Genomic DNA, 14,191 nt, shown 5'->3' on the forward strand with positions numbered 1-14,191 from the left:
AAGAGTCCACATGATGTTGAATTTCCGCCATGGTTCATGTTGCGAAAGTAGCTTTCAACCTGGAGCGGCCACCCCACCGGTTGAGGAGCGTCTGCAGGCAGCTTGAGAATTTGTGATGATTGTAGGGTTCTCCATATAAATGAGGGCTAAGGCAATGGTGAACTCTTCGGGAACCCCGGAGGACGAGCTCTTGATTGATGCACAAGGACGAGGGTGGTTTTGGTTTTGGCTACGGCTTCTTCATGCTGTCCTATGGTATAGGTATGCTAGCATCCCTATTGGAGACGTCTGTACGCATTTTTATAGATGTACTCATGCACTTGGCTTCACCATTTTCACCGGCTGGGGTGAAGGTCAGGGTGAGTGTTTTTTGGCAAGGGTTGAATTAAAACATCGCTTCTCCAGTGATCAGGAAAGGGCTGGGAGGCAGTGGGTTGACGTGGGATGTGGAGGCTTTCCAGGTGGGCCATGCCCGCCGGTTTTTTTGGTGAGAGGGAGACGTTGGCTTGATAAATGATCTTCAATAGGTTAAGAACCCATACTGAGAGTTTAGCAATATCAAACTGATTTGGTCGAATTTGAATTCCTGCTCCGGCAAGGTGCATAAGACCAAAGCAAAGACTTATGAGCTTATTTTGTACTGTCAGAACTTGTCGGAGCCTAGCGGAGTACAAGAAAGACAAAAGGGTTGTAGGTTGTATCTTTTATTCTTTTGCTAGTGTTGTACGAAATGAAAAAGACAGGATACATGACAGGACACTAGGGTGGGAATTTTCAGCATTGGCTGTTACGTTGGTCTTGATCCGGCGATTTCGGCGTGCCCACCGGCCTCTACTTGTAACTGTACTCTTTGGCGTCCTTTGGGAACGAGCCTCCATGAAAGTCTTGTACAGGATCGAGAGCATGAGCGCCTGCAAAGGAGGCAAAGTGCACCCCCCCATCCAAGATTACTCAGGCAGAATTAAAAGGCTCACCAATCAGTTATAGGCATCAAAGAGGTACCATGAATACGGCACACAGCAATGTGTCTATCACACCTTACCGTAAAAAAGAAGCAAGTTAGCAAAGTATAAAGCAAACTACTCTGAATTAAATTACATGTATAAAATGCAAAGATGCATGACTCAGTAAGAACATACTTTGGTGCTCGCTAAAGGCTAATTTCGCTCTAGCATGGTAATGCTAGCGTGATGTTGCGCCACGTGGCAGAACGCACCCTGTGCGTTTCATTTTGTCGCCATGCAAAAGCTTTTGTATAACACTGAGCGCGCAAAGCCTGCTACCCCCTCCTCCACTGCACGCGTGAAGGGATGTGCACTAATCATGTGCATTTGCCTTGACAGGAAAGACCCTGGCACAAACGTCGCTGCATGTGCGTTTGACAAAGACAACACGGAACATTTGATACGCTCAGCGTTCGACCTGGTGGAGTCTACAGCATACTCTGGGTGGGCGCTGCTGCAGTTATTTCTGGTTTCAGTAGGTTACCCACTCGATGTTTTGCGAGCAACAAATGGCCGGCCCATCTGCCGAAGACCCACAACCGTTTATGCGTACGCCCTCAAAGCAATTAGCAATCTGCTGGCTACGTTCTCAAGCTTACCTAAATGGAGAGAACGTACAGCAAGCGAAGTATGTAAAAAATTGGCCATGTGCAATTTGCAATTTGCAATGTTTTGGCATGGTAATCCAACAATTCTACCCTAAGACCACCTGTAGACCTTACACATATGAGGCAAAATGTTTACAAATTGACGGTTTGTTTTTTTGGCGCTACCAGAAAAACGGCCGCATATCTCCCGAGTCAGAACTGCGATCTTGTTGAAATCGCGTGACTCCGTACCAGAGATCCACGAGAGCAAGGTAATTTATTGCATTATTGCACTTTTCTGACCAACTGTGCGTGACCATTCGAAAAATGCTTCTTAATACATTTTTGTTGGGCACAAAACATGGTAAGCTCTTGACGCGTGAGAAGTTTCCTGTTTTAAAAAAATGATTTTCAAGTTGAGTCGTCTTGACACGCATTCAGTCTATTGATCACTAAAACAGTAAAGTTGATCCACAGTTTTTTATATTTTGTGCAATCATACAAGTGCCTGAGACTCCACTGTTCACATGCGTACACCGAGAATATATTGCCTACGCATTCACGGGCTAGACCGGTTCGTCAAAAGGCAAAATGTGGTCATCAAGTGATGTTCCTGGAAGAACACATACAATAGCATACGGTTCAAGAAATGCTGAATGCACACAATAATCTATTGCTTCGACGTCACGGAAAAACGATCATAAATGTGACCCACGAGGAAAAGGCATGGTGTATTGGCCATTTAAGAGGTCAGACTCCTAGAGATTTACAAATGCACCGCATAGTGCGCAGAGCGGAAACGTCTGTATCAGACGGATTTTTTTGTCTTGAATGAAGGGACGATTGCTTTTTTCGTCAATGCACGAATCAACTTGGCCTTGTGGAAATTGAACTACCTATTTGCCGCCGTATGTCCTCACCCACTTACTGTTAAAGCTGGGGGTGGCGTACAGCTGCCCCCAACTCAAATATTTCCGCGATATACGAGATTTATCAATGCAACCTTCAGTTGCGTAGATTTCTAGCATTGCGCGCGAATCAAGCAGACTAATCATGTAATGGATGCTCATTTTTGAAGAGAAGTAGCTACAGAAAGAAGTTGAAATAAGAAACCAGCGAAGAAGTCGCCCATATATTGCAGCACAATTCTTCCACAATCGTTCAGTCGTTTGGGCTGCGTTAGAATATGCTTCCATGAGGTTGAGGCGGCCAGGCCAGTTAATATTTTTTCCACGGCTTGAACTTAAATGTTACTTCATGAGGAAGCTGTGAGTGCTTCTAGTGACGCTATAGGTCGGGCTATATCAACACAAAATTGCTTTTATCAACGCAAACACAGAATTGTAGGAGACCTCGCCTCCTCTTCGTGGTCACGCGATGTGACCCACTTAACTCGTAGAAAATAGTCGCAATGAAGCACAATTTATAAACTGGAACACAATCGACTAGGTGGTGTTTTAGTTTTCTGTATCTTTCTTTTGCATTACTGGTACGTAGATTTGTCTCTTCTGAAGTTATAATTTGGAAGGAGTGCGTGCTTCAGTCCACTTGTTTTTGTGCGTGGTCTTTTGGATGTTTTTTTTGTACGATTTTCTAACCATGGACATAAAGAGTAGGTCACGCTGGCCATGATTATCACCGTCCTTGTTGATTACTATGTGTCATTTCATGCACGCGTACTTCTTGAAGCCCAACAAAAGTATTTTTTTAACAAAAAGTGGTAAACATCAAACTTCGCACACACTCACACTCTCCCAGAGGATGGTGGCGATGTTGTCAATGAGGGTGCCCACTTCTGGCATAGCACCACTCATACGAACGTAGCTCCATAGGAGTAGGCCGATGGAAGAAAGACACATCACCAGGTTGCAGAAGTTGGCAAATGAATCCGCACCGATCAGGGCGAAGGTGCCCGACATAAAGTAGAAGACCAGCAGAGTGACGAACAGAGTGGTCGGCGTGCGGACCATCACCGCGGTCATCTTTGTCTTGTTGACCATTGCGAACTTGTGAAACGCCTGGTCAATTTCCTGAAAAATTTGAGAAGCTCAGCCTCACATATCATGATGCAAGGCAATCGCTTCAGGTCTTCCGGGCTCTCCTAAAAAACTGCGCTCACAAGCACGCCCTGGAGCACGCTGACGCTGCAAGCGACGTGGAATGTTCCGCAGTGCCAACTTTTCGGAAACTCATTCGCAGTATCGCCACGTGTTTCCACACGTGCAAACCTTCACCTGATCCAACGACCTTCCCGTAGCGCCATTCATCTAAAACATACCCCTGGGGGTGCAATGTGACAAGAAGCACCTTGCGTAAAACGTTATGCGACGCCAGGAGACAAGAGGTATGGTCTCATCAGCAATTTCCAGAAACCGCAGGACTACTGCTCTGTGAGTCCAATACAAAGGCGTATATCTCAAAATTATGTACCCTCTGACTACATGGTTGTGGACCTGGGAACCTAGATATCGCACCTTACAGGAGCCATGCAGAAAAAATACTAGCTTGTTTTATTCGAAAGGTTTGATGTTTTATGTGCCACCAGCGCTTGTCCCGGAGCTAACGATGCTTCATTTGCTGAGAAAGTTAGCAATTTAAGCCAAAGATTTATTTCGCCCGCTAAATCGTGTGTTGCATGACGTCTGTGATGACGTATGCAGGGGATATTGTCAAGCGAACGTTGGTACGCTGTTTAGTCTGCAACGAACTGCGAACCGCCGGGTCTACCTTCGGCCTACCAAATGGCTCTGCACAAGACCGCTGTCTGCACTTGTTTTGTTTCTGACCTTGGTTGCGCCTGGCTTGTTTTTGTTGCGGTTGACGGTGAGCGTTTCCTGAAACATTGTGTAGGCTCGACAAACAGGTTCCCGTAAGACAATGTTGTATACGCCAATTGGCCAGTGTCGTGCGAGACAACCCCAAAGCACGAACTGCTGCGCAGCGATAACAAGCATAGTGCCCGCAGTACCAACACCAATGGGGACAGGTGCTTATTTCTTTACGTGTAAAATCTTAACTTTCATTGTTTACCACATCTCTCTTACTGCTATAAAAATAACACGCAGTAAATTGAAGCGGAAATATCTCCCTCTGCAAGCCGGAAAGCCCTGCAAAACTCGGGTTTTCTTTTGCCGGCCTTAGCCAATCGCACAGCTCCCCATATGCGTCATAGTTTCTAGTGCGGGAAATGAGCTACTGGGTCGCATGACCATTATATATATCACATAATTAAATGGACCTAATTATGTCACTTATTAAGGTGTAGTTTGCGTTAACAGTGGTATTGGCGTTATTCTAACCAGAAAAGCTTTCGAATTGACCAAATTTGCATCTTGTCTGTGTGGCCCCTTTAACTTATTGGTCCGGTGCAACGCTGCCAACTGTAAGAAGTTATTTTAAAATAAAGAGAGATAACAAGTACAATGTGCAGGATACAGATGATCACTGGCAGCGTCAAATCTATATTCTGGTGTTCCTTCTACCGTGCCCACCTGTTTTTCTAGTGCTTTTCTCTAGCGCTTTGCGAAAAAAAGAGGTTATAAGCACATTGACTCCCATCAGTGCCCGAATTTATTTGCACAGCCACTGAATCCAAAAGGGAAATATCTCAAAAATAAAATGTTCAGTATCATATAGGCGAAACGACGTTGCGGTTGTGTGCGCGATAATGTGGCAGCTCTTAATTCAGAGCAGTTGAGAAGCCTTCAACGTGTATGTTTCCAACAAATATTCTTGGGCATTTCTTGTGTAATTCCGACCAGATGGGCAGCCTGGGTTAGTGAGAATTCAACTCACAGTGCTGTGTCAGGCCGAAAATATTTAGATTACTGTGCCTTATGCGTGTCCGGCTAAAAAAGGCGAACTGCACGATAGCCTCCACGAATGGCTACAAAAAACATTACTGATGTGGTTACCATGTGAAAGAGACGTAATTTCTATAGCCCGTTTAGTCCCCTATTGTACGGACGTTCTGACGGATATACTTGTTGCAGTATGTTAAACTATTGAAACAAGGTGGACGGGGGTTAGAAAAGCCGTGTTTACACTAGTTGCAAAGGGGTAGTAGACCCAGAAGTTACGAAAGAAGCTGAACGATATTCAGCTATTCTGGGAGGCACAGCACGACCCCCTTCGTCTTCATTCCTGAGCGGCCACATCTACCCCACTGTTGAACATGTCGGCATTGAGTGCTAGTGCTAGGTAACTTTACAGAAACCATCACGACTAATGCGGACACAGAAGACGAGTGCGCTTATGTAGCAGGACCACGTGGTAAACCAGCATGGCAGAGCGAGAATTCGTTTCGCTGTGGGTGCAAGTGATGGACTTCCTGTATAGGCTGGTACCATCTTGAGGTTCGCTATTGACACTTCCATTATTCTATCAAGCAACTGGTAAAACAATCCCCGCGTTCATCCGATGTGGCCTCAAGGTAGAGTTCTGAGTTCGGGTGCTGATGGTTTGGATTCTAGCCCCACTAGGGCTAGCAATCTATTTTCATTTTTTATTATTAAAAAGTTAATGATATCAATATTACGCCTGGTTTTTCTTAATAGGCGGTAAAGGCATCGGGAACGTCAGTTAAGGTACGAGGCCCAGCCTAAGCGAAACTTCTGGACTGTGCAACTCTGGTGTCGCTTATAAAATAGTCATGGCTCCTCTGGGAAGGTACGCAGAATGGATGGACTGTTGAAAGCGGGAACTGCTCGGCCTACCTGTGTGAGTTCATCTAGACAGCGCTGAGAAGCCTCCTCCCCTGGCATCTTGAGCCGGTCACAAATCCACTTTTTAGCTAACTCCCGCTGCCGCTGGTGATGACTCTCCAGCACCGCGGGGCTAAGGTACGGCTGGTCACCACCGCACAGCTGCAACAAAGAGTGCGTGAGGAGGGGGTGACGATTTGGCAAGAACCTCAAGGCGTCCAAAGGGTGCTGACGCTTAATTTGGGTGTTACAAATAGAGGGAAGAACCACTGTGGCAAGCGGTGGTGGTGTTTCAACAACCACGGGAACAACGTTGGAGTAGCAGTAGGTAATATTTATTGGAGCTAAAGGAAAACGGAAGAGGGTGGTGAGGAAGGCCAGGATGCCTTTTGTAATATTTAAAATTCATTTAACCGCCTCGAAGAGACACCACTTTATTGAGCAAAAAGAATAGGACGCTAAGCAGACGAACGCGATGCATATACAACCAACCCATATAGGCGCCTGTGTCTACCTTTGTCCTTTGTCTTCATCTCTTTAGCGTCCCATTCTTTTTATCGTAGAAATGTACCAACCAGCTCAGCAAGATATGCTAACCAATGTATTGCTACTACGTGGGGAAATCACCTCGTTAACAAACCTTGGGCAGTATACCCCACTCTGCTAGAACGGGGACAACTCGTCGACTAACCATTGCGAATTGCTTGGCGTTCCACAGCTGTGGTACACGAGGGAAAAACGAGACTGCAGGGGGGAAAACGCGAGACGGAGGTTCCACCATTTTTGCAGGTTCTACTGCTCTGTCTTTCTCCTCTAAATTACAAGAATTTAGAATAACATAAATTATAAAATAGAAAATGCACGGGAAATCCATATACTGTCGGGTGACAAAGAGGCGAAAATGGAATTATGGCGGACAAGGAGCAGCCTCTTCGGAAAGACATAACAAGTGAGCCCCGAAGAAGTGGGCGCTGCAACCTTTTTTTTGTAACTCCAGAGAGATCAAACCTAGCCTGGTGAGAAGAGATTATTACGGTTCTATTCATGTTGCAGGCTCGATGTACATGTTTTCCGAGAAATAAATAAACATTTCAAAACTTGGTTAGCTCGTAAGTATGTATAAAATGTGTTCACATCACTTCAATTGCAGAGCAAGGGACACAGGTTGGTGCGTTACATGCCTTCAAAATTTAAACTTGGCTTCAAAGCAGCCAATCCTATGCCTGAGGTAAGGGTCACATAGTACAGAAATTCAAAAAGGATATTCAGACCACCCACCGTTCAACAATATGCACGCAGTGTTTTGCTAAAACAATTTATAATCTTTTATTGCATAACATAATGAACAGCTTCAGCGCCCTTTCAGGGCCTTTCTTGTTGTTCCGCCAATGCTGGGGCTAAAAATTGCTGTGGTTCAGCTTTGGTTAACCACAGTTGATAGCAAAAACTTCACTGGCCTGGCTAGGCCCATTGACGATGTGTGGAGGTGGTGTGGTTTCGCAGTGATATACAGACATGTTTGCAATGAATACACTGCTGATTCATCTTTTTACACCTCACGGCGTTGTTTAAGCCTCGCCGCTGTACGAGCCACCACAGCTGGATGATTGTCTTCCTCCATCACACACGACTCAGCATGAGGCACGCGCTCACGAGCGCTCCGCAGTTTATAAGCATTTTTAGATGCAGAGCATCTGATTCACACGCCTTGTCCCTCCGGCGTCGTCGTCGGCGTTGTCCGCCCCTCCCCCATTCTCCTCGCCGCGCCAGCTGCGCTATCCGCCGCTCACCCCCTCTCCTCTCCGACAGCGAACACTCTCTCGCGAGGGGCATTGGATTGGATTGGATTGGCTTGGCTCGGATTTGGATTGGATTGGATTGGATTTGGATTGGATTAAATTAAAGTGGATTCTGTTTGATTGTGTTGCGTCATAGCCGCGTAACGTTGCGTCATAGCCGCGGCAGGGGGTTCACGGCACGTTTCACGCGATGGGAGAATCAACCTAATGGAAACAACAACGGAACACCCTATGCGTCGCATCTACACAGTGGTTCCCGCGAGGGGAGGTGGGAGAAATTTTTGTGAACAATGTTGACAAGTACAAAAATTGCAACCAGATTTGCTAGTCTGAAAGTGTTTTTGATATATAAACGTCTCGTTCAACTACTTTTTAAATTTTGGACGGGCGGCGCTATCGAAAAATGGACAGAATGGCCGAGAAACCTACATACCAACCCAGAAGTTTGCGTTCAAGTAGCCCGAGACATACTATGGCCTTTAGTACCGCAAGATGATGCCATTATAGAGCAGCGTATCAGCGAGCGAATGATCAGTTCGTTGCCGGAGCGGCCACGAACTGCGGTAATCTGGGCGGCAGCGGTACATTCACGGGAAAGAACTCGAAATACGATGCGTTAAATGCCTCGTGTTGTTTCTTCAGCAGGCGCAGGTTCTGCAAAGACTCTGCCCGATACGTCGTTAGGCCACCCCACTACCTAACCATGCATGGTTCGCATTACGTAATGTTCAACTTCACTTGAGTGAGTTCAATTTTTGTGCAGAAATCGCATTATAACAAGAATCAAGGAAGCGTATTTGAACCTAGAAGTGGTATGCCTGAGCGCTTGACCAATAAAATGAGCACCAAATATGGCTTATTATCGCCGCAACTGCTACTACAGTTAGAACAAAACACACGGAAGCAAGCACGCTGCCACGCGCCTTCTGCCAGTTTTAGACACAACCATATTGAGATAAAATGTGTTGCTAAAATAAAGTTGACCAAAATGTAGTAAATTCAATGACATGACCACTTACGTTCTCCATGGCGATAGTATAATTGGAGCTAGCTACAGCAACCAGGATCTTCAATTCCGCCGTTGCCTGTAAGGTTTTAGGCCAAGTAGCTTTGCGCCAATTGTGAGAAAACCCCAATACCAACCTCATGCGTGGACTTGGATTCCAGTAGTTTGTGCTCCTTGAATGCCTTAACGTACGCCTGCAACGAGTAGAGCTCAGGGAGGTATGTCTTTTTCAGTGGGTGCCGTGCTTAACACCTGGAAATAGGCCATTAACTCTTGGCAAGATATCTCCTTCCCATTAATTCTCTTCACTAAAAGCTTGTCTGGTCCCAGTAGAGAAGACACCAGCTCATGTAGTTGCTCCTTGAAGTTTCCTTCGATGTCCGAGAGCGGGCCGTCAAACGACGATGTGTTGGCCACCTGCGAGGTTACCGAGTTACATCAGTGACACCTGTAGGTCTGCATACTCTTTTGGAGTTTGATGCTTCAACGCTAATTATTATTAACAAAGCCCCATTTCCGAAGCGAAGTCAATAACCTCAAAAAATGGGCCGCATATCTGCGGCACTTCGTTGCAAATGTCGACAAAACACGATGGTCTTCTGGCGTCCCTGCCAAGTAAATACCTTCCTGCGTGCTATCCCGCTCACCTCTATGCTTTTCCTCTGCGGTCAGGCTCTTGTAAAGATAAACACGCTAGAGGTTTGGCTCAAGTCAATTTAAATTTACCGTGTTCCACTGCCCCAAGTCGGGTGCCTCGATGCCAGCGCTGCCGTACGACGGAGACGCGCGTCAATCGAGGTGCCATAGTTACACGTTTATAGAATTACGTTGCCTTACTCCACGTGCGTTTCAAGCGGGACGTGAAACCTATCTTGTGGAACATTTCGTTACTGTTGCCGTTTAACTTCATAAGTTGCCGCTCGAAGCTATAACGGCGCGAGCTATTGAAGGCGACCGAGTAAATAATCTTCTGAAGTGGATGTATTTCATTTGCAAAAAACAAGTATCCATGAAATTTTAAAGGGACACTGAAGTGATATGTAAACATTGCGGGATTACTAGCGCAAATTGTTGTCCGGGGTCCCCAGGCCATGTTTCGACCACTCTAGGCGCGTTTACGCGATTTTATTTAGTAGAAAAACTAATTCGAAAATGCTGTCCTCCTCTCTTTACGCTCGCCCATTTTCTGTGGCGTTTTCGTGTGACGTCAGGAGGGGATGAGCTGGCAATTGGCTGCGCCACGGCTGCGCTACTGCACGGCTCCCCGGCCGACAGAGTCAGTCGGCCCAGCGTTTCGTCCGCCGGCCGCCGGCGGGTCGTCGCAATCAAGGAGGTTAAAAAAAAATTGCTTGGTCGCAATTCGTTCGCTTAGTTGAAACGAAGCCAGGACACGTTTGTGAATGGAACAATGTGCCTTTCTTTACTTGGTTTGTTTGTACACTGTATCTAGTTCCAAGTCAAGGTCGCTTCACACAAGCGCTGCACATGCGACGCTTCGCTGACTGGTACGCCAGTAGGAAAATATAAGGCCTCTTGAAGGCGGGAGAAGAGTCAGCGAAGTCAATATAGGTACTAAGCAAATAAAATCAACTGATATTTTTACCGTACAGCGTAAAACTAGGGCGCGGGAAGCACTTTTTTGCGCTGGGCGAACAAGCACAGCGGTCAGCAGCACGACTACGCATCTGCGAACGCTTTTCCGTCTACGAAATGCAATTGCTAGACGTGAGCTACTGTGGAAACTCGGGCGACGATTACTGCACGATCGCAGTACAACAAATAGTCACCTAACCGGCTTGAAATGCCAAAACTAAATAAAAGTGTAAACTGGTTGTACAATATATACCCTATATTAGCAAGGCTTTCCCGTCCCGCTCCGTGGCCTAGCAGTCTGGGGCGCTAGGAATCCACCCCAAATGTTTTGCGAGTCACGAGTTCGAATCCCCGCGGGTACGTGCTTTTTTTTTTTTTGTAAGTTAACTTTTTTGTTTTCCGCCGATGTTTTCTATATTGAGTTCACCTTTTTTGGGGCCGCGACGTTCATGGCTACACGAACTAGTTCACAAAACGCGCGCAGGCTGGCACTGGCGCGCTAGCGAGTTCTCGTTGGCGTGCTGTTGCCATAAGCACCGACTGCTTGCAGGCAGTGGGCACAGGCCAGAATGAACAGACCCTTGGCCTTGTGCGAACACGCTTTTTACGATACAGGCATGAGGGAGGCAAGCTCCAAATATGGGGGAAAAGCGCATGACATTTGGGCGTCTGCGGGTACGCGGAGGGCGTTCATGCACTGCGTAGGTCTCGGCTAGTGAATGCTACGACTACAAGCCGTCCTGGGAGGCTTATCTTGTGCATTTTACAGCCGACAACATGGCAGAAGCGCGGTACGATGATTACTGAGATATTGAGAATGCCAATCCAACAAAGCCATTGGTTATGTTTTACAGAACCGAAACCGAAACTTGTGTGATTGCTAACCTTGGGCATCGTCCAATCACGGCGCCCCTCCTCTCAACGTCACAGCCTTAGTTGGTGCGGCCGCCGCAAACCGCGCATGGTAGTTTTTCTTCTTTCGCGCTTTGTAAAATAATTACCGATTTGTCAACCGGATAAACGATGAAAAGTGTGCTAATTTGAGCCAGTCTACGCAGTGCAAGCAAAAACGGGAGCTTGACAAATTCACTTCAGTGTCCCTTTAATGAAGGGGCTCAGCAAATATCACGAACGTAGTGATTTCCGCGGCCTGATATTTGCTTAATGTTTTGTTCTTGTTCCACAATGTTGACAAGTATGAACATCGCCGCCTGACTTGGTCGTTTAAATTTGGCTGTGGGTATATAAGGCTATTGCGGAGCTTGTGTTTCACTTTGGCCGGGTGGCTGAATCGAGTGACAGACAGACAGACTTACAGACAGACCGAAATTAATGCGTTTAAGTAACCCAAGCAAGACTACCGTCTTTAAAAAGGTATCGTAGCGCATTGAACAGGCCGACCATAGACGGAACGTTTGAGGGAAAAATTATCGGGCACTTAAGTTTTCTTCTGAGTTTCCAAGGGGAAAGCCTACATAGGTTGCGAAAGCTGCTTTTTATAAACACGTTCACACGTCGACCCAGCAGGCGCTCCATTTCACCTTCTGCATAGATTCTTGTTGAAGTTTATTTTACCTTATTTCACCGTATTCACTTAATCTATTATCCAGCTTAATCCGAATTCATCCACATTATTGCATCTTAATTCATACAGTAACCTACATTATTCCACCTGAACCGTACCTGTATATTCCTTACTATTATTCACTAATGAAATATTATTCAATTTAAGTGTTCTTAATCACCTTATCCTATCTTTGTTTTCCTGTCAATATTGAAATGAATCACTTGTATGAACTATGAACTGAGCTCTTTTTACCTGTTTACTCGTTATCAATTGCAATTGTGTCACGACACATATGCACCAATTGACATGCACCGTGGCAGCGCTCTTTCCCATTCTGGCAGGATGCCGACTTAACGCCGTTTTAACGAACTCAGTGGCTGCTCAAAAAACCTGGGTTGAAATGTCACGTGAACGAAAATGTGTCTTTTTTTTACTTTTTCGAAAGCGGTAGCCATTTAGGGACCATTTGTGTTGTCACTGCTTGTAACGGCCACGTTTAATATTTGGTGATATGAGGCGCTAGCACAACATAAGGCGGAAATCTCGGATTTTACAAGAATTGCATCGAGGAATCTTAAAATGCCTCATTTATCACCGGGAAACGCATCATTTGCATATGATGCGCAGCTTTTTAGCCGGTATGTTTACAATGCCTAAAAATAACAATGGACGTTCACCACGTAGGCTTAACGATAAAATTTAGAAAGTCATTTTGTTACTTTTTGTCCGACTGTGCTCTAGGCCTATTATTACTATTTGTAGGCGTTGAATGGGCGGAAAGATAAAGAGCAGGACAAACTGTTTGCCTCAGCACGAAAGTATGGTACATGTGTCTGTAATGAAGTTCGGTGGTGGTTGCAGACTACTTATTTGCTCTAAATGTAACTATCTTTTGGAAATGCTGTACTTTGTAATTTTACGAACAAACTTGGTTTAAAAATATTATCTTAGAAACAAGAAATATTCGGCATAAAAGCTTTTGTTTAGTCAATCTACCTCCGGAATTATCAAACAAAACTCAATATTCTCAACTAGAGATAATGAGTCAATATTCTGTGCCGTTCTTTTGTTAAAGTCGGGATTTATTGCACTGAGGCTACTCCAGGGCTTTTAGGTGCGCAGGAGAGCAGGCATGCGAATTATTTAAATATGTGGGGGTCTGAAACTCCAGAGAAATGTTTTTCACATACGCTAGATTCTGTTTTATTCTAAATTATAAAACAGGCCACCACGGCCGAGATATCTATCCCGCGTGTACGTTCTGTACAGTGTAACCGCTAGGCAACCTTGCCACTTCCGCTGATCTGGACCGTTCTCCAATGTCGGAATATCTGTTGCCCTTCCTGTGTTCATCAAGGACTGTCGTACAACAGCTCCACAGGGCATACCTTGGAACCCGGGTGTGGCATGAGGAAGCAGCGAATCGTAGTGAAGCAGGACGTGATGAACCTTCGCAGCTGCTGTAATTCCTTGTTCTGCCCGTCCAAAATCCGCAACCGCGTGTGGAGAAAGCCCCGGCCGCCTTCCGCACCGTACTCAGCGTTCTGCTGCTCACTCCAGTCTCTCACCAGGAAGAGAAGCTCCTGCAGGGGTACATCACTCCGGTCCTGCGAGAGCATGGATTAAAACATATCCTTTCGGGTCCCTCAAACAAGATTCCCGCCATCACCGAGTCCCGCACACACCTGCTGCATCAGAATTTCGTAGTCTGTGAGAAACTGTAGGTGCTTGATATCCTCCTCTGTTATGGTTTCCGAGAGGTTGTAGACCTGCAGCGAGCTGGTCATTGTGCTGAGGGCGAATAGTCTGGCGCTGTCTCCGACGGTGGAGATGGCATCGCAGGCCCCATCAGTGTACATGAACAACACAGCGAGTTGCTGACCACCCGACCTCGTCACCTGCGGGGTCAGGCATTCAGAAGGCTGCCGCCAT

The 14,191-nt window shown here is 46.1% G+C and overlaps 1 protein-coding gene across 1 annotated transcript; it reads right to left on the minus strand.

Moving 5' to 3' along the window:
• Positions 1-688: 688 nt before the first annotated feature.
• Positions 689-14,152, minus strand: LOC144146005 (atlastin-2-like). Its single transcript, XM_077677905.1, has 8 exons — positions 13,945-14,152; positions 13,648-13,866; positions 9,352-9,516; positions 9,237-9,293; positions 9,113-9,178; positions 6,307-6,456; positions 3,340-3,621; positions 689-911 (listed from the first exon to the last, which is right to left on the minus strand). The coding sequence occupies exons 1-8, from the start codon at positions 14,116-14,118 to the stop codon at positions 705-707; spliced, it is 1,320 nt and encodes a 439-aa protein (XP_077534031.1). The 5' UTR covers positions 14,119-14,152; the 3' UTR covers positions 689-704.
• Between the last annotated feature and the right edge of the window lie 39 nt (positions 14,153-14,191).

This window comes from Haemaphysalis longicornis, unplaced genomic scaffold, assembly GCF_048455015.1.
Source record: "Haemaphysalis longicornis isolate Haplotype H1 unplaced genomic scaffold, Haemaphysalis longicornis Haplotype H1 scaffold_7, whole genome shotgun sequence".
In the NCBI taxonomy this organism is placed as follows: Eukaryota; Metazoa; Arthropoda; class Arachnida; order Ixodida; family Ixodidae; genus Haemaphysalis; species Haemaphysalis longicornis.